The 20,969-nt window shown below is 41.6% G+C and overlaps 1 protein-coding gene and 1 pseudogene across 1 annotated transcript in view; both read left to right on the top strand.

Annotated features, from left to right (window-relative positions):
* Positions 1 to 2,578: 2,578 nt before the first annotated feature.
* Positions 2,579 to 20,969, top strand: part of ETF1 (eukaryotic translation termination factor 1) — a 28,605-nt gene continuing 10,214 nt past the window's right edge. Inside the window, exons 1-4 of the mRNA XM_024575132.3 lie at positions 2,579 to 2,733; positions 2,896 to 2,999; positions 19,986 to 20,161; positions 20,526 to 20,665. Of these exons, the coding sequence (XP_024430900.2) occupies positions 2,914 to 2,999; positions 19,986 to 20,161; positions 20,526 to 20,665 (402 nt within the window). The 5' untranslated portion in view covers positions 2,579 to 2,733; positions 2,896 to 2,913. The remainder of the gene's footprint in view (positions 2,734 to 2,895; positions 3,000 to 19,985; positions 20,162 to 20,525; positions 20,666 to 20,969) is intronic.
* Positions 12,102 to 14,655, top strand: LOC112318079 (large ribosomal subunit protein eL8 pseudogene; annotated as a pseudogene).

The raw sequence follows: 20,969 nt of genomic DNA, 5'->3' as shown, positions 1-20,969 counted from the left end.
TTTGAGAAAAAATCAGTATTACCCTTATATCACAGGAGGTTCCTCCTGAACACTGAATGGTCATGGTCCCATTTAAAAAGGTTTGTCGTTGCTGAAGGAAATAGCATCCCTGTTCTCTTCCTCCCAAATCTCTTCCGCTAGAGGTCCATGCCAGCCTTTGCCTCTAACATACTGATTTCTAATACTAAATGTGGAGATGGTAAATTTGCAGCAACTGAGCAAGTAAACTTTTGGGGCTACAGTTAAACTGCCTGAGTCTACACTATTCCAAGAAACAAGTTACATATCTTGGTAATCACTGAGTTGGAAGGATTCAAAGGTTGAGAAACAGTAGTTCTATCTGGGATTCACCATGTTTGCTTCTGCATGAATCACAGAGAAACGCAAGCTTATGAGCTGGTCTACAAAGTCTGTGAAGCCATCAAACACGCGCCGGAAACAACACTATAAACAAACAAAAATGAACAGGAAAAATAGATCAAAGCAACCTACTGTAGAAAACAGGAACTGGGGCAGGGGAATGAAGCAGGGAAAAGCTAGAGACATGGTAAACACCTGGTCAGTAAGCAGTGTTTATAACTATTTACAAAGGCCCATTACTAAGTACAGTGAACGGAGCACAGAAGTACAAAAATACTATGTAATAAGTGAACACATGCCAAAAATTACAACATGGAAACTAAAGAAGAGATTCCATCCTGGAAATGCATTTGCTGTGGGAGAAAAGACTTGCCCTACAGAAGTCGGGGTCCTCTCCTTATGGAAACATAGGTAATGAGGCAGCTGCATGATTAAATGCACTGACCAGGGAATCTGGAAACCATACACTAGCTGTGAAACTCTGAGCAAGTCCCTTTCACATTTCTTTGTCCCAGTTTCCCAATCTATGAAATGGGGACAACATCCCCAACTTCAAAGTGGACAAAGTTACAATAACATACAAAAAGGACACAAAGCCCCCACAAATGCAATTGCCTTATTGACATCACCACTTGTATGTCTCATAAGCAATCTCAAATAGGTCCAAGATAAAATTTTCAATCATCTTCCAAGCCCTGCTCATCTTTCCCATCTCAGTAAGTGTACCTACACTAGTGCCCTGGGAGCCCTTCTTTCTCTTCCTCCACATCCAACCCATCATCCAGTCCCATCCACGCTAAGCCCACGTATCACTCACTTCAATCTGTACTGTCACCACCCTACGCTAAGCTACAGAGATCTTCCACATGATTTACCACAGCAGCCAAAAGGATCTCTAGGCTTCCACTTCTGCTCTCTCCAATTTAAGCAAAGCCATCTCCTTAAAAACATAACTATATCTTCTTGGCACCTCCCCATCTCTAAATCCTTTGTTAAGCTGCGCATTGTTCTTAAGAGGCCACACTCTTAAACCTAGTTTTCAAGGCCTTATACAATCTGTCCCCTGCTTCCCTCTCAAGCCACTCTCCCGATTCCTGAATTTGCTCCAGCACACTGGCTTTTTAGTAGTTCATCAAATGTGTTACGCTCCCTCCTCACAAACTCCTACTCATCCTTTGGTTCTCATTCCAAACTTGGGCCCTCTTTCATCACACTTACACTCTCACAGCAATCTGAAGTACTAATTTATTTTATTACATACAAGTCCGAAGGCACAAACGGTTATAAACCCAACTAAACTGAAAGCTCCACGAAGGTGGGCACTGTTACCTGGTTCACCTCACTATCCTCAGGGAAATCGAGTCTGCACACAGTTTGGGGCCAAATATTTGAATGAACCCACTAAGTTGAGGAGAGACAAAGTAGCTAACTAAAAATCCTTACTCAAAAACATATAGTTCTAACTTATATAGGTGCCCAGTTTGCTTCAACACTCTCTCCACCACCACTCTGAACAGATTAGACCAACCATTCACGGGATCAGACATCGCAAGTCTCAAATCTCATACAGCCAACGCGTCTCCTTCACCCACCTCCCCTCAATGTCTCGGGTCCAAGGTGAACCCATCTTAGCATTGAAGCGAGAAGGAACGTGCCTCTTTGGCCCCTGCGAGTGGCGGGGTCCCGAACCACCCAGAGGAAGTTTCCTAATCCGGACGTCCTGGCCGGGAGTCTGAACACTAGTTGAGGCAGCCGCGACGCACGCAGGCCGCAACACTTCGTCAGCTGCAAAGCCGCGAAGCCGCGAGATGCGCCTTTGAGGCTTTTCAGGAGCAATTCAAACCTCGCGTCCCGGCCCGAGCGCCTGGCCGCGCATCGCAGACCCTCAATTCACTCAATTCAAGGAGGGCGGAAGCAAAACACGATGGCCCACGTGCCTCTCCCTTTAAGAAACACCCCCATTACAGCCTGAGTAAATCCTCGCGAGAGCCCCGGGATACCGCCCGCTTCCTCGTCTCGGCTTGCCGGGCCGGAAGAAAGACGGCATGTCCCCGCCCCCGGCCTTATCTCACAAGGCAGCGCGGCCTCAGCTGTGGCCAATCGGCAAGTTCATTGTTGACCACTGCGCAGAGAGCCAATGGAAAGTCGCGTCGCGCGCCTACCTTTCCCTTTTCCTCACCGGCCCACTCCCTTCCGCCCGCCGACTTCCACTCAGCCCCCTGGCGGAGGAAGTGATGTCACAGGCCCCATGTGAGCGGATTGCAACACATGCAGCTGCCTGGAGAGAGGGAGCCGGTGTCCTACGTCAGAGCCGCCGCCGCGGAGCCGCCGCCGGGGAGGAGCAGCTGCTGCCGCCCAGGACTGGGCCCTTAGGTAAGCCAGGGGGAGGGAAAGACCAGAAACCAACACGGCGGGTCGCGCGGGGCGGAAAGAGGAGGGCCTCTCTGGGGGTGGCAAGGAAGGGGGCCGCTCTGCCCCAGTGGCGGCGCTAACTCTGTGGTCTTGGTGTCTCCGGGCCCCGCCGGGCCGCTCTAGGGAGGAGGAGGCGAGAAGATGGCGGACGACCCCAGTGCTGCGGACAGGAACGTGGAGATCTGGAAGATCAAGAAGCTGATTAAGAGCTTGGAGGCGGCCCGCGGGTGAGCGCTGCGTCCAGCCCCCCCGTGCCCTCTTGGTACCCGGACCCCTCAGGATGGCCGCCCCCGCGCCGCATGGCCGGATGAGAAGAACCAGGCACTAGCCAACTCCCGCCTTCTGGACCTTTGGGTAGTTGTCCCTGACCCGAAGGTTAGGGTCTACATGATTGGCACGAGAAAGGGGTCCTTCCCCCGCTTGTGGGTCAGAGGCCCGGGCACGGGGCTCGGACCACTCGCCCCCCTTGTGGCAGGCCACTGTTACTTTTGTACCCCTCCTAGGCCCTTGAGTCCAGCTCCTCTTCCTTAGAGCTCCAGGTGCTGCCACCCACCTTGGGTGCTGTTGAGAGAAAGGGCACGGCCTTCCTTTCCGAACGCCCTTCCTTGATTTCCTCCCTTCCTCTCCTTTCACGTTCCTCAGCCAGGCCTCATTAAAATGGCCTCTTCCTCCGGGGCTTCTGGGACCCGGTTGGGTGAAGTTTGCGTGGGGCAGGAAGGAGAGGTAGTCAGGGACAACAACCTCTTTCTGACATCCCCCGATTTCTCTGGATCTTGCAACTCTCCCAAGATGACTTTCTCTAAATCCTCTAATTACTCCAGAGCTTCCTGGTTCTAGCTATTCAGGGCTCACCTATAAACTGAAAATGCCAACGTGTGCGGGGTGAGGGAGCAGAAGAGGTTTTGGTTGACGAATGTTTATCTGTATATCCAGGAAAAATCCGGATAATGGGGCTGCTGATATGAATTGCAACAGGGTCTCTTTTGGCGCCTCTGGACCTTCTGGGGATAGAAGTGCCTGATGGCTTGCTGAAACTCAGAATTAAATTAGGTGGGCTTGAGTCTTACTTTGTAAACTTTGATTAGAAACTGTTAGGTGCATCCACTGTGGAAAGGGTAAGCTCTCTTAAAACTGACTTTTTATGCTGTTTATATATATATATATATATTTTTTTTTTTAATTACTCTCTTGGGGAAAGGTGTGTCAGAGGTATTTCAATTTTCTTAATTATTTTGTTCCTTTCCCAGTCGTGGAAACTTTTTACTTATACGAAGTGCCACCAAGTAAAAAGTGTTTGGGACATTACATGTTTGTGGGTCTGAGCATTCTAGAATAGAAGAGTGACTTATTCCAGGCCATTATGAAATTTTTCAGCCGAGGCATTGAACATTTTGGTTTCCAGCCCAGGTTTGGCCTTGACTGACAGATTTGCAGTAAGATTTGTTAAGCTCTTAATTGTTATACCTCATGAAGTAAAGTGTACTTAGTTCCATGGAAGGCCCAAGATTAAGCCATAGTCTTTTGTTCTTAATAAATTGGTGACAGTTCTGCTTGGAATGAAACTTCTGAAAGTTTGGCCCTATTCGTGGTCTTGGGCTTTTGCTTACTCTAATATGAACTGAAGTAGCAACTAGTTTTTTATTCTTTAGGTTTGTTTTTCTTCGAATTTAACAGAATATTCAGACCTCGTTAGTAATCTTATAGGAATTTGAACTCAAATAATTCTGTGCCACATGGTAGAATGAATTAATTATTCCCCACGTGTGAGAATACTGTATAGGAGGGTAATATAGGTCATGACCCATAATGATGCACTACCAGGAACGGCCAGGTTCTTTTGTTTCGCTAGGATCTTCTGTTGTGTTATTTGAATCCTTCAATTGAGTATGGCTTTTTTATAAGTTGTTGCAGTGTTGTGTAAAGCTGGCTGTGACCTATAGGTTTGTTCTCTTAATTTGGTAGCATGTTCACATGTTAGAATTCACGTACATCATGGTCTCTAAAGAAGTGTAGAATTCACGGCTATAGTTTTCCTGTTGTCTGAGTAAAATGACACAGGAGAAATAACGCTGCTTATAAATAACAACATTTCTTTCTACTGCTTCGGGAACCTCATTCTTAAATTTGTTCCTAGCTGCTTGAAACTTTTAAGCTCCCCTTTAAAGCTTTTAAAGGCTTTTTCCCTTTGATTAGCAAAGTTCATTAAAGTTTAAATGAAGTTCTTACAACTTTCTTTCAAGTGATGGAGTTAGTTTGGATGTTTTAGGATTAAGCTGTTGAAAATAGCTGGGGAGTAGTTTTCATCTAAACAAATAAAGTGGTTGATGATCTTGTCCTACTTTGCCTACTTTGCTTTTTTTCAGGTTTTGGTTGCACCGTGAGCCCATGAAATTTTAAAATCTTGGCCATCTATAGGTATCAGTAAGGGAGTAACAAGTTTATTCTGTTCGCTTCAGAAGTTTCCCAGTACATAACAGTTTCTTTTCAGGAGTAGCAAGGCTCTGTTTTCATGGCTGAGTTGTGTTACAGTCAGACTCAGATTATCATAGTGTACAATGAGAATGTTTTTTCTTTACCCAGTGCCAAAATATTTTAAGGAGAAATGTCAGGGACTTCAGAGAGAAACTGGATGACAAAAATGAATCTGTATTGGGGGCAATCTGGGTTTCAGGACAAAACTAAGGTTGTGTTCAAGTGTGGTTATTAGCACTAGAGAGTGAAACTTAGTGGTGGATTAATTGAATTGTGTGAGTTGAAAGGGGTGTTACATGTATAGTTTGAATTTAAGTTGGGCGGGACATCCCTATGTTGTTTCAGATAAGTCTGGTTGAATGTTTCTGTTTGTGTGCTAGTAAAATAACCAAACAGTTCTTTTGCTATATAAATCCCACTTAAAGTTAGTGGGGGTTTCTTCCTGATTTATGCTTTCTCCTGGTATATTCTTCACAGTTGGTTTAATTAGGATAAATGTGTGCATTAGCCAACACTGGAACGAAGGCCGTGTGAATGGAATGGTGGTTGCAGGTATTCTGAATAAGAAACTAAAGCAGCTGAATGGTAGGTGGGAGATTTGGGTGGTGGTTTTTTCCTAATGTTTCCTGAACCAGCAAGAAGTAGACCCAGAAATAGTGTTGGAAGCTTTATGGTATTCCAGTAGTAAAATCATAACCACAGTCTGTTCTAACCAAAGCAGTGGTGAATGTGACAGAGGAACAGACAAGGTTAAGCCGCGCTAAGTTGTGTCTGTGTGTGTTAAAAATAATTCACTTATCGTCATCATACCGTCATCATACCGGGAACCTTGTATATTTCAAATATATTGAGGGCTGGGTCAGGTGACCCATGTTTGAAGATTAGTGAAGTTTATAAACTTCATTTGGTTGTCGTCTTTTGTCTTTCGTTATTTTTAAAGCTTACTGTTTAGTTAAAAACAGTAACCCCCGTCTGGGTAGCTCAGTTTGGTTAGATCTACCTGATACACTAATAAGGTTTGTAATATCTACCTGATAAGGTTTGATCCCAGTCAGGACACATGCAAGAATCAACCAATGCATGATGGGTGGGTGGGACAACTCACACTCTCTCCCCCCCCTCTCCCCCTCCCTATTCCCCTTCTTTCTTCCTCCTTTCCCCTCCCTTCCTCTCCCTCTCTCACATCAGTTAAATAAAAATAACTTGTGGATACCTTGACTTTGAAGGAAATAGAAATTACCTGCCTGTACGTGACTGTCTCCTGCCTCGAAATGTAACTCTAGCGGGTGGGGAAACTACTCTTCTCAAGAATTCTTATACCAGGTATGTGAGTTTTTTCCCCATACCAAGCAATTCTCCAATTCTTAGCCGCCACCAGCTGAGTGTCGTACAGTTCAGTTCATTCTGACGCTACCTGAATTAACATCAGTTCCCACAAGGTAAAGGGCTCAGTACCACAAGACTGCCCTCCTTCTGACCAACGGGCTATAAATTTGGGGTTCACTGATTTGTTAGAATTGCCCACAGAGCTCGGGGAAACACTTTACCTGTGTTTACTGGTTTATTATGGAGGATACTATAAAAGATACATGTGAACAGCCAGGTGAAGAGATACATAAGGCAAGGTCTGGAAGGGTCTGGCTGTGGGTACTTCTACCCCTTTGGAACTGGGGTGCGCCACCTGGATTTACCAGCCTAAAAGATCAATACACCATATTCAGGAATTTTAATAGAGTTTAATCTGCAGCTCACTGTCCCCCTTTCCCCTTCCCTAAGGTCCAAGGATGGAACTGAAAGTTCCAGTCCTGGATACACTTGTTTTTTCTGGTGACCAATCCCATCCTGAGGCTATCCAGGAGCCCCACTCTAAGTCACTTAATTAGCTTAAACCCAGATGTGCTCCAAAGGGACTCCTAATAGGTAACAAAAACAATCCCACAGGGAATTCTTGTTATAGTATGTAATTTTTTTTTTATCACCACAAAATTTCTTACATTGTGTTGAATTAAAGGTAATTTTGAGAGATTGTTGAATAGGTTTTATAAAAATCTTACAAATAATATGTACAAATCATTAGTATAATTTGAATAAATTAAAGACTATTGAGTGTGTTAGAGTATCTTCCCCAAGTGAAAATTGTTGATTGAAGAACATTCACTTAAATGATACTTGGAATGTTTTCAAGGCCATGAATTTAAGGGGTGGTAAAGGCCACGGGCAGAAAAGAGTGTTCTTGTTAGGGTGTGGTGGTGTTCCTCAGTCCACTTCAGGTGTCACAGGCTGCCTTCCTCAACTCTGAACTTGTCCTGACAGCCCTTGTATTCTGGCATGGTATTCTGTGCACTGTGAACCTGATGAACAATGACTGTCTTTGAGTTTGAACGCTTGACAGACTTCTCATTGTAATAGCAGATATACTTACCCTTCCAGGAAAGGAAGGCCTACTCTGGGCGCTCTCCTAGGTAAGCAAGAGTACCTAATTAGAATACCATTTAAGGCCTACTGCAGTCTGGGTTATAGGTGGCCATCCCTCACCCCACCTCTCACACATACACCCCAGCTGGACCCTTTTTAGTAGAGGGCCCTTTTTCTTTGAGCTTGGGGTTGAGTGTGCTCAGTGTAGCCCCTGGTGCTGGGAAGGTGCTCGATTGTGAGATAATTTTAAATGTCAGTTTTGCAGCAGAACTAAATTGTTTTTAATCTTATTAAAGAGTCAGCAGGAAAAAAATGCCTCTTTTTCCTAGATATGCTGCTAGAACTGTCCAAATGAGAATTTAGGACAATAGAAATTTCTTTTCAGTCCAACATCTTCTCCAGGGATCTCAGAATAGAAGCTTCTGGGATACATTCTGTAGGTGTCTCAATTCTTCAGCAGCTGGCTCTCAGTGAGGGGGAGAAGGGATTAGGGAGGTTCAGGGCTCTTCTTTCAGTTAGAAATCGAGGTTTCTCACTGCAGGGCATTGTCCTCTTAGAGCATAATGGAGTTCCCTCTGATGACAACTTTATCTTACACTATTGGACACACTTCGAACCCTTGCCTACTGTCTGCTAGAAGAGGAAAATTCCCTTTTTTCTTATTTTTTCACTTTCTCAAAACAGGTATATTTTTCTTCCTTTGAATCTAAATGAGTGGAGATCAATAAAAGATCTCCACTCATAATTGGTTTTTATTCTCAACCCAAAACATAATTGAGTTTAAGAGCCATAACTTTATTCTCTTGTAGATGAAAACATTAAAATAGACATTAAGGCTTCCTGTGTTTTAATCCAGTCCTTTCTCTTTCATTTACTTAATTTGTATGTGATAGGTACCTTCTGAGTATATGTTTGCTTGTCCTTTTTTTTTTTTTTTTTTAACCCTCCAAGTTACTTTATGTCTTTAACACCAGTGTTCAGACATGTGGCTTTTCATCCAGTGTGTACCTGGATTTTACTCTTGTTATCATCCTTCCTACCCAGTTCAGAAGACTTACCATTTTCAGATGCCTGACACTACTTCTTGTCATACAGATAACTCGGGGATATTGGTCCTATAAGTCTTCATTTGATTTTCTAAGGTCTCCTTTGGTTTTCTTTTTGTTTTAGGTGTTTGTTTGTTTGTTTGTTTGTTTAAGATTTTATTTATATTTGGAGAGAGGGAAAAGGAGGGAGAAAGAGGGAGAGAAACATGATGTGTGCGAGAAACCGCGATTGGTTGCCTCTCTCACACCCCCAACTGGGGACCTGGCCTGCAACCCAGGCATATACCGACTGGGAATCGAACTGGCAATCTTTCAGTCCTCAGGCTGGCTCTCAATCAGGGCTCTAAGGTCACTTCTATTTTATTTTATTTTTTAAAGATTTTAATTTTATTTTTGGAAGGGAAGGGAAGGAGAAAGAGGGAGAGAAATGTCAATGTGTGGTTGCCTCTCTTGCACCCCCTACTGAGGACCTGGCCTGCCTAATGAAAAAAAAGTTTGTCTTTTCATGTCATATCTCTGGCCTTCTAAATTAGGTTTTCCCCAGACTCACATCTAGGCATATGAAAAATGAAGCCCACAAATTCATTTTTATTATTAACCAGTCAGCTTACAAACTTCTCCAAACATCTGCTATGAGTTGGGCACTAGATGTTTTGTTTTAAGATTTTATTTTTAGGGAAAAGGAAAGGGAGGATGAAAGGGAGAGAAACATTGCTGTACAAGGGAAGTATTGATTGGTTGCCTCTCACACATCCCCAATTGGCCTGCAACCCAGGCGTGTGCCCCAATTAGGAATCAAACCAGTGACCCCTTGGTTTGCAGGTTGATGCCCAGACCACTGAGCCACACCAGTCAGGGCTGGGCACTAGACATTTTGAAAGAAGTGTGTAAACGATGAGAACGTGGTCTGACACACAGCCCTGGTGTGATATGAACATTTTCGGCCCCAAATTAGTCGGTACAGAATACCAGTAAATGTTGAAGAGGGTGTAGTGTGTGAGTAGGTGATTCGGCTCTTGAATAAAGTGTTGGAAGTTTCAGAAACCAGACGAGGTTTTGTAATTACTCAGGCACATTTCCTAGGAGAGGCAGGTATTGTCAAAGAATGTTACCTTGGGCATTGGTGTTTTTTTGACTGATAGAGTATTATTGGTGCCTTGGTGGAATGGAGCTATAACTGATCTGCAACTTTGAAATTATAATTGAAACTCATTCTTGATTAAAAACCTATTAGCCTAAAATTAGATCCAAAAGCTTTGTGTTGGTCGATGGTTGGGAAGCTGTCAGGGTATTGAAATAGTACAGATCCTTTGCACATGCGTACCTTGTTGGTAAAGTTGGTGTGACAGAGGTTACAACCATCCCAAAACAGTTTGCTTTCAGCCCAAATAAACTTCAGTTTGCAAGTAATGAAAATGTACCGATCCCCAAACATTAATTCCTTATCTCTGGACATTTTTAACTTTACTGAAAAATAAAAACCCTTTTCTTTTCTGACTTCCCCCTTTTCTGGCATCTTAGGGCTTTACGACTCCACTTAAGCAGAGAGGATCCTCAGGAAAGACTGAGTTAGAGGTTCGTGGCTGAGTTGTTTTCATCAAGTAATGAAACTAGTTTTCTGAAGATTAGTTGAATAGCATACATTTTGACTCCTTACAACATCTCTGTGAGGATAGCTGTTACTGCATTTTGTGGACAAAGGAATTGAAGTACAGAGAAATTGTCACAACCTAGTAAGGGGCATTGCTAGATTCTGTTTGTACTTTTCTGACTTCAAAGCCTGTGATCCTATTATGTCACACTGCCCCTTGCTCTTTGATTAGTATTTCTTTTGCTGAATAGAAACATCTCCCTTCTGAAAGGAGGAGACCCAGGATCGAGGAGCAAAAATAAAAGGAAAACAGGCAGCCCTGACCTGGTAGTTCAGTTGGTTAGAGCATCATCCCGATACACCAGCATTGTGGTTCAATCCCCGTGTCAGAGTACATACAAGACTCAATGAAAGTACAAGTGGAACAACAAATCGATGTTTCTCTCCCCTTTCTTCTTTCTCTCAATACTTAACAATTTTTAAAAAGAAAGAAAAAACCAGGCATGCTTTTTGCAGTTCTATCCTAGGAAAAACTTGGGTACTAAACATGTTTGTTCTTAATGAGCATCCATGATGAGGGAAATAAGTCGCTTTTGAATCTCTCCCCAGAAGCTTATATGTATATGAGAAGATTAACAGGAAGGTAATGGCTTTTGTTTTATTTGAATCGTATTTACATAGTGGTTAAGAAAGATAAGAGCTGGGTTTTTATTTATAGGGTCCCGTGTAGAACACTGGTAGTGATTTCCTAATGCTGGTTGTGATTGATATCTCCTGGCCTTGCACTGATGTGAGAAGACTAGGGAAATTTTCCAGCTGCTGCTGCTCCCTGGTGGAATATTCCACTAGGTTAATTTTGTGAAGCTGTTAACATTTTTTAAAGACAAAGTAAATGCCTGTATTTGTAGAAAAAGCAATACCCCATCAGACATACACGTTTTTGTTTTGGATAAATAAGTAATCCTAGTGCTTTTGAGGGTAATACTAAAATGAACCTTTGTAAACTTTTCTCCTAAAATATTTTGGGACAGCTGAGTTATTCTGTCCTCTAGGGTAGAGGCTGCTTTATGTTAGGAATTAACCATTTATTCATTCATCAAATGTTTGAACTTCCACTAAATGCTAAAACGATTTCTGCCCTCAAGAAGCTTGTATAGACCTAGTACAAGCAATGTGTTTCATACTTGGTGGAAGAGAAAACAGGTCAGATCTTTGAAGTGACTAATTCTGGGTTTGTCAAAATACAGAGCTCATACTACAGCTGTAGAACAGAGCCCGCTTAAGCTTTTATATAACTGTTTAAAGTTTTAGAGGGGAATGAATTTTACTCCCTTACGATAAATTACAAAATAGTTTCGGGTGTTCTGGCCATATTGTTTTGAACTACATTTTTGTTTTGGGGCTTTGTTCTGTGGGAAGTTTTGGCAAGTTCTGTAAGCCAATAAAGGTGATCACCACCTACTACCACCAGGTCAGCTCACCCGCATCCTCTCTCCCCCCCCTCCACCTTACTGAGATTCAAGTAAGACTTTAGCATCAATTAACAGTGCCTTTTCCCTCCTCCTAGCTATGCTATGATAATTCTTTCTGACTTATGCTATTAAAGGGCAGGAGGGTAGGGGACAAGGAGCTAGAGTTCCATCTAGTTGCCATTTAGTGCACACTACCTACTATCCATGCTAGGCATTTGATATATGTTAATGGTTTTGTTTTTTTAATTTTTTCATTGTATTTTTTCCATTACCATTTAGCCTCCTTTTCCCTCCTACAATCACCACGCTGTTGTTCATATCCATGAGTCCTTTTTTGCTCCATCCCTCCACCCCCTAACCTCACTCCCCCTAATAGCTGTTACCTCCTCTCTCTGAGTCTGTCTCTTTTTTGCTTATTAGTTCAGTTATTCATTAGATTCCACGTATGAGTGGAATCGTATCATATTTGTCTTTTTTTTGACTGGCTTATTTCACTTAGTATAATGTTCTCCAGGTCCATCAATGCCGTCACAAAGGATAAAATTTTCTTTTCTTTTTTTTGGCCAAGTAGTATTACATTGCGTAAATGTACCATGGTTGTCCTATCCACTTATCTACTGGTGGACACTTGGGCTGCTTCCATATCTTGGCTATTGTAAATACCACTGTAGTGAACATAAGGGTGCTTATGTTCTTTCGAATTAGTCTAGTTTTGGGTTTCTTTGGGTTTCTTTTGACCCAGCAGTCCCAGAAGTTAAATCGCTGGGTCAAAAGGCAAGTCCATTTTTAATTTTTGGGGGGTATCTGTATTGCTTTCCACGGTGGTTGCACCAACTTGCATTCCCACCAACTGTGAAAAGGGTCCCCCTTTCTCCACACCCTCACCAGCACTTGTTTGGTAATTTATTGATAGCCATTCTGACCATTGTGAGGTGATACTGTGGTTTTAATTTGCATCTCTGATGATTAGTGACATTGAGCATCTTTTCATATGTGTATTGGCCATCTGCATGTCCTCTTTGGAGAAGCATCTACTCAGGTCCTTTGCCCATTTTTTATTTGGATTGTTTGGTTTTTTGGGTTTTGAGTTTTGTAAGCACTTTATAAATGTTGGATAGTAACCCCATCAGATGTATCAACAAATAGGTTCTCCTCTTCTGTGGGTTGTCTTTTTATTTTGTTGATGGTTTCCTTTGTTGTGGATACATATTATCTTAGTGGAATTCTCATGACCTTGTAAAGTAGAAACTGAGGCCCAAAGGGATTTGTGTAATGTTCCCTATGTCACACAGATAGGACAGAATATAAACCAAAATCTGTCTGATTTTAAAAGTTTTGCTCTCACATAACTACCCTACTATTCTGTTCCCATATTAAACCCATATCAAAAAGATTGCTTTAGTCTCCAAGTTTAAACTCAGCTTTGTGCATTCGGTAAAAGACGAAAAGTGGAAACTCCACGATGAATAATAAAGACATAGGTTGTAAAAATTGGACAGTAGGTGATTTTCAGCTGGTGATCCAAATAATATGGCTAGTTTATCAACTCCCAGAAATGATCTGAGGGTTGTTTGGGGTTTGTTGTTGTTGTTGTTTGCTTGTTTTATTTTGTTTGTTTATTTATTGAGAGAGGGAGAGAAGCATCTATGTATGAGAGATGCATTGATCGGTTGCCCCTCACACACCCCCAACTAGGGTCCTGGCCCACAACCCAGGCATGTGCCCTGACTGGGAATGGAGCCAGCAACCTTTTGGTTTGCAGGCCAGTGCTCAATCCACTGAGTTACACCAGCCAGGGCTGATCTGAGGATTAAGTTACTCTTTGTGAGTTTGAAGAGTATGGTGGCAACCTTAGCCATCCATATCCTAGGCACTAACCAGATGCTAAAAGGAAAGAAGGCTATGGGGAAGAAGGTGGCACTGGCCCTTGCTGTCATGTAACAAGAAGGTGGTAAATCCCCTATTTGAGAAAAGACCCAAGAATTTTGGCATTGGACAGGACATCCTGCTGAAAAGGGACTTCACCCACTTTTTCAGATAAATCTGCTACATTAGGCTGCAGCAACAAAGGGCTATTTTGTGTGTCTGAAAGTGCCTCTTACCATTAACCAGTTGACCCAGGTCTTGGACTGCCAAACAGCTACTCAACTGCTTAAGCTGACCCACAAGTACAAACCAGAGGTTGTTGACCCCTGGCTGAGAAAAAAGCTGCCAGCAAAGGGGATGTCCCCACCAAGAGGCCATCTGTCTTTCAAGCAGGAGTTAACACTGTCACCACCCTGGTGGAGAACAAGAAGTCCCAGCTGTTTGATTGCACATGACATGGATCCCATCAAGCTGACCTGCCTGTCCTGTGCTGTAAAATGGTTCCGCTCCTGCATTATCAAGGGGAAAGTCAGGATGGGGTGACTCGTCTACAGGAAGACAAAGGAGCTCTGGCTAAGCTGATGGAAGCTCTCTGGACCAGTTACAACAACAGATATAATGAGATCTGCTACCACTGGGGAGGCAACATCCTAGGTCCAAAGTCAATGGCTCACATTGCCTAGCTGGGATAAAAGTGTACACTGTTGAGTTTTCCGTACGTAAAAGTAATAAAAGTTCTTCAGCCAGTGCGAGGTGGGGGTAGGGTAAGGAGACATTGAGATGAAAGCTTCTTTGAGAGCAGATACTCTAAATTCCACTTAGTGTAGTAAGCAGTCTCTAAAATGTTCCTGGTCTTAACCTGAAAGTAATTTTTATTTTTATTATATCAGGGTGATGAGATGGATGGTAGGGCATTTCATAGGGAAGTGTTCTGGCTGGAAAAAGTTGGACATCTCTGAGCCCTGACGAGTCACTGGTGGTTAGTGCTAGAGTAAATGACAGCAGCTCACCTGCGAATTTTCTTTTTTTGGGGGGGGGGGAGGTGAAGTTGTGCAGTCTCTGACTTCAGCTGGTCAAGGCTTCTTTCTTAAGGGTGTAGAAAGCAAGGCAGACACATTGATTCTCAGTCCTAGTTGTTCATTAGAATTTATCTGATTGTATTTGAAAATTGAGATTCCCTCTTACCCACTATCACCACCCTCACTTTCCCTATCCAAGAGCTATTGAATTAGAATAATGGAAAGGGAGCTCTCTTTTTGTATCTAGATTATTTGGTTTTTGGTTTTTTATAGAGTTTTGTTTTGTTTTTGGGGGCGGGGGTTGGTTTTTGTTGTAGGGTGTGTGTTTTTGTTTATCTTTTTTTTTTTTTTTGGTTGGTTTTTTGTTTGTTCATTTGTTTTTTAAACTCTCCCAAGGATTCGAGGTCCTCGTGCAAAATGGCCAGTGGACAAGCTTGTGAAAACCAAATTTTTTTACACCTACCTTTCCAAAGTTTTCTTGAGCATTTTTAATTGATGAGCTTTCATAACATATTTACAGGTCAACGAGTACTTACTACATTTTCTTGTTTTCCTGTCATTAGTACTGACCAAAAAGCACCTTGCATCCAAAGTCTGGAACTCCTTGAAGTTACACACACACACAAACACGACAGCCCAGGCTTTGCTCAGTTACCTTGAGTTTTCTTCCTTAGAGACCTTTTTAGTCCTGGCAATTCCAGGGACCGAATGAATGTTTACCCTGTTCATAGTGCTCAGGCGCCATGAAACCTTGGGTTGGATGAGTAACTGGTGGTACTACCCTAACCTCCCAACCTAGGGGAGACTCTTCCTTCAACAGTCAATATTTTGAGAGTGGAGGAAGGAAAAGCTGTCAGCTGTTTGGTGTGGTTTTTAATTCTCTTCCTTCCTGAGTTTTGTCTAGTTTTATTTATTCTCGGTATTTAGTCTATTTACAACTACTTCCTGTCTCCCAGCTGTTTTATTTCTCAGAAGTTAGACCTCTAGTTGGAAGCATTGATGAACCCTTCTTGGATGAGGGAAAGTGTCCCTAAAATGAGAACAAGAACGAATCTGAGAGCAGAGGTCCCTGGAAGCCTTTCAGAGCACATTGTTGTATGTTGTGTCTTGCTTTTCCTAATATTTGTGGCCTGTATGTCACTCATTGCTGTGCCTCATCGTTCACTGACTCTGGAATGAGTGCCTCTGATTTTAGAAAAGGGACATGGGGACAAAGCTGAAGAGCAAATGAAAAATATTAAAATTTTTAAAGGGTATAGTTTGTATATGTAGTCAGCAGCTCTTTGGCTTTATTTCTCGTGCTTTCCTGGAGTTGTTCACTCTGCTTTAAAATGAAATACTCATCTTCCTTGGTTTTATTTTGGTGTTTACACAAACTGGTTTAACAACTTTGATTGGCTTGCCTGTGGGGTAGATGAGTGTTTATTTTGTTTGGAAATTTTCCTGGAAAAAAACTTTAACCTCCTTGTATTAAACCCAAGGTACGAAAACCTCAGAGATTATAAAGTAACCTTTAAATATAAAGAAGAAGCCATGCATTTAATAATACATGTTGCCTCTTTGCCAGTGAAGTGTCTTATAATAAAGATGAATTCAGAAACTTTTCAAGTTACCCACAGATGAGGTTTCCCCCCAGATGGGATAGGGAGTCACAAAGGGAAACTAGTGAGGGGTAATTATTTTTAACCCTCACCTAAGGATGTGTTTATTCATTTTTAGAGTGAGAGAGACACACACACATAGATGTGAGAGAGAAACATTGATCAGTTGCCTCCTGTAAATGCCCCAACTGGGGATCAAACTCACAACCTAGGTATGTGCCCTGACCGAAATTGAACCCATGACCTTTTAATATACTGGACAATGCTGCAACCAACTGAGCCCACCTGACCAGGGTGTGAGCATGATTTTTTTAACATTAGTCAAAATTCAAAAGGAGTGAGAGGCCAAGACTGATTTGGAGTAGTGTTTCAGATTTAGCAACTTGGTAGAATATCTACCTTTTTTTTTTGCAAGCTATACTTATGAACCATTTTTAAGTGGAATCATATAACAATGTTATGTTCATAGGTATTTTCACTACTTTGTTCCCTCCAGAAGTTACTGGGATGTGAGTGTAAGGTTGCCCCACTCTGGTGGCTCTGCAGTAATAGTTGCTTAATGAGTGCTTATCTTCTTTACCTATCTGCAGTAGGAAGTAAATAGTTGCTTATCTTTAAGTCCTTGCTTTGTTCTCCATGTGATTATTTTGCTCTAAGGATTTCCTTCAGGCCTTTTGGGTTCAGTCAGTTAATTTGTCCCAACATCCTCTAGCCTCAAACTTTCCATCCTTTTGGGGGTTTTTTAGGATTTTTATAAGAGTATTCAAACAAACTGACAACATGTGCTGGGGGACAAGATCTCAATTGCTCCCACACTTTCCATCCTTTGGGGTTTGGTGCCTGTTCTCTTTCTGAGTTCTGAGCCTTTGCTCCTGCTAGCCTTGTAGCCCCTTCTCATTCCTTTCCCTGCTAATTGCCTCTTTGCTAGCTCCATCTCCTAGGAAACTACTCAGTAAGTCAGAGCACGTCAGCTTTTGAAAACTGAGCCCTTTTGAGAAATAATTCCCTTGGTCCCTAAAGATTCCAAGAACCTCTCTAGGGTGAAGAAATATGCTCTTGAGAATTGTTCATCTGAAAGGAAGCACAAGCCAGTAAAGTCAGTATTCAAACTTCCATCTTCTTTTTTCACTGTCTTGTATATTTTCATATTATATTTGCATGAGTTGACAGCCTTTTTGTAGAGACAGGTAGGTGGCACCTGCAGTCTAGACCATGTCTGAAGTTAAATGTACTTGCCCCGTGTTTCCAGCCACTCCCAGAGCAAACTCCTTTCTCCTCCTCAGCCTGTAGGGTTTATCATAACTCCAGAAAGAATGATCAGAAAGGCTTGTTGTTGTTGAAATTTCTCTATAGAAGCCTAGCAAAATAAGTTACTGGAAGAAAAGCAGTTCGTTACATATGACTGCTTAAAAATAGGACAGAGGACACTTATTAACTGTAAAGTGCTGCTGTTGTTGGGTTTTCTTTTGTTTTTGTAATAAAAGATACCAGTTTTATTTGGGAATTCTTTTTATATCTAGTTCAGAAACTGGAACAAGGCCACAGGTAGAATTTTATTTGTGTCTGATCTTTTGATTTCTAGGTAATTTGTCCTGGTTTTTAAAAGTTCCTTTTATGTAGTTATGCTATGAAAATTAAAACGAAAAACATTTTAAAGAGCAGTACACCTGACTTTGTGTGTGTGTGTGTGTGCGCGCGCGCGCGCATGCGCCTGCACACACACAAGTAAAGGATTGTTCTGGGTTTGTCAGTACTATATTGAAATTGTAGCTGATCTGAATATTGGGAATAACATGGAGATGAAGAAATAACTATGGGTCAGGTTTGGTGTTTTGGAGATTTATATGAGAAGTATCTTGGAAACGGCTTTGTTTTATGATCATTTTGCTTGTGTTAGTGATGACAGCTAAAACTGCGTATCATAAACGTGCTTGATTCTCTGGTTTGGCTAGAATACTTGCTCCCCTATCCAAGGGGTGGCAGCAGAGCACACACCATACTTCCCCTGGCACTGTCATTACTCGCCTTGTGTTCATTAGGGGAAGTATCACAAAGGTTTTGAACCAGCCTCTAGGTTGTAAGTAGAAAACCCAACAGAAACAATGCTGGTTTTAGAGCTATGAGTTGGCAATCTCAGAGTAACTATTTTGGTAGTGGAAAGCTTGTCTGCTTATAAAGAAAACTTGTCTGACAGGAGGTGTGGAATCTGCTGCTAGGAGAAATCTTTCAGAAGGCAGGGTCTTGTGTAAATGAGGTCTGTTCTAGTGCTAATGCTGAGGAGAAACAAATTCCAGGGTATGTATTTGTGAAATTAACTTTACTATATGAAGATGTTTACGTTTTCAAACACCTACAATTACAAAGGTAATATAGGGTTTTTCTATAATTTTTGTTCCTCTTCCCCTGACTGCTTCACATCTTTCTTAATAGTCACTTGGCACATAAGCCCATTTGACTTGACATTATACCCAACTTTCTGATTTACTTTTCTTGCCAACTTCCATTGGACACTGGATATAGGAGATTCTATTAAAGTTGACGTGTTGGACTACTGTGAAATTACACAAGCTCAGTAATTAGTGGGAAGTTTAGGCATTTTTGACAGTCTTCCCAGTTACCTAAAGAAAGCCTTCACCCGTTTCCCCATGATACTAATTCTTACAATGATTAAACTTGTCATAACCTTTGAGGGCATGATCTATACCAATCTCAGGAAGTAACAAGTAGAAACATTTTGTAAAGTGATTATCATTATTTTAGCATGCTTTGGCTCAGATCAACTTTTGCCTTCAAAATATAAATCAGCTAAATTTATACGGTAGGTATTATTAAACAGCCAGCCATTAGATCTGGTAGGGACAGATTTGGGGCTTTTAATTTCCTAAGTAAATGTGTGTAGTAGTAGTTTCTGTTTATATTGCTACCTGTTCTCCTTATAAAATTGATAATTTAGGGGTTTTTTTTTTAAAACACAAATTAACATTTCTCACGAAGAACTGTTCTGTAGCTCTTTTAGTAAGCTGTCAGGTTAAGAGACCAGCAGACCTTAAAAGGAAGGGATCCTATTATGTACTGAGTCTTTCACATTGATTTTTTAAATAACAGCTTTATCAAGATATAATTTACATACTATAAAATATACCCCCTTTTTAAAGTGTACAATTCACTGGGTTTCTTTCTTTGTTTTTTTTCGGAGTTTTGCAATGATCACTACTATGTAATTTTCATCAGCTCAAAATAACCACCACCACCACCCCCATCACCGTTACCAGTTATTCCCCATTCCATGTTGGCAGTCACTGTCCTTTTTCTGTGTTTAGATTGCCTGAAGTCCACTTGATCTAAATAATCTTGTAAATAGTAATTTTCCATGCTTTTGGTTGTTAGTGAGAGCTCATTACATTTGCATTTCCTAAACGAAGTAGAAGTCAGAGATGAGAACAATACCTTAAGGAATGCAACTTACAGGAACCTTTTTTAAAAAGGAACCACCTAGAATGATCTTCCCCAGACGGTTTTACTGTACAGCAAAGGTTAAGAGCTGCTGTTATAAGGGAAGTGTGTGTTTTAGCTCTTCAATCACACTGGTATGGTCCCTATCTTCCCCGTCACTTCGAGAGTGACCATTTTAAGGAAATTTCACTCTAGTTGCCTTTACTAATGATACACATGAATTTAAACTCTCGACTTACGTGGTTCTTGATCCTCTGATGTTATTCTTCCTTTCACAGCAATGGCACAAGTATGATATCATTGATCATTCCTCCCAAAGACCAGATTTCACGAGTGGCGAAAATGTTAGCGGATGAGTTTGGAACTGCGTCTAACATTAAGTCACGAGTAAACCGCCTTTCAGTCCTGGGAGCCATTACATCTGTACAACAAAGACTCAAACTTTATAACAAAGGTAATCTGGAGCTTGATCATTTTCCCCCTGCTTCGTTTGTCTTGATTATATCGGTATGTTCTACTTTGATCCTGCCATGATGCTTTTGGTCACTGGTGTTTCCTTTGGCTGACTTCCTTGGCACTGTCCGTTTGGCCTTGGAATTTAACCTTTTTTGTTCTTGTTTGAAAATTAAGTAGTATTAAAACATCTCAAGTAAGTTTCAAAATCCAGGATAGAATTCTGCCTAAAAGATTTATAGATATTTCTGCTTTATTTAAATTATGATTTAAAGGGTGTGGACTGTAGGCTGTGGATTTATTTTCTGTTAATGGGGGAAATTAGCTGTGGGTTTAAGTGGAGAAATCGTTTGTGTTCTTTGCAGTACCTCCAAATGGCCTGGTTGTTTACTGTGGTACAATTGTAACAGAAGAAGGAAAGGAAAAGAAAGTCAACATTGACTTCGAACCTTTCAAACCAATTAATACATCATTGTATTTGTGTGACAACAAATTCCACACAGAGGTAAGAAGTTCAAGAACAGAATATTTTCATCACCCCAAAAGAAATCCCATACCCATTAGCAATTGATTAATCACTCCCATTCTCCATTTTCCTATCCCAAGATCCCTTCTCTCTGGGCTACCACTAATTATTTTCTACCTCTGTAGATTTGCTTATAGCGACCTTTTGTGACTGGCTTCTTTCACTTAGCATAATGTTTTCAAGGTTCATCTATGATGTGGCATGTAGCTGTACGTCATCCATTTTTATTACTAGATATTTGCAGTTGAGGGGCATTGTGTTTCCACTATTTGGCTGTTGTGAC

This window comes from Desmodus rotundus, chromosome 10 (genome assembly GCF_022682495.2).
Source record: "Desmodus rotundus isolate HL8 chromosome 10, HLdesRot8A.1, whole genome shotgun sequence".
In the NCBI taxonomy this organism is placed as follows: Eukaryota; Metazoa; Chordata; class Mammalia; order Chiroptera; family Phyllostomidae; genus Desmodus; species Desmodus rotundus.
This window is presented reverse-complemented; position numbering and strand designations above follow the sequence as displayed.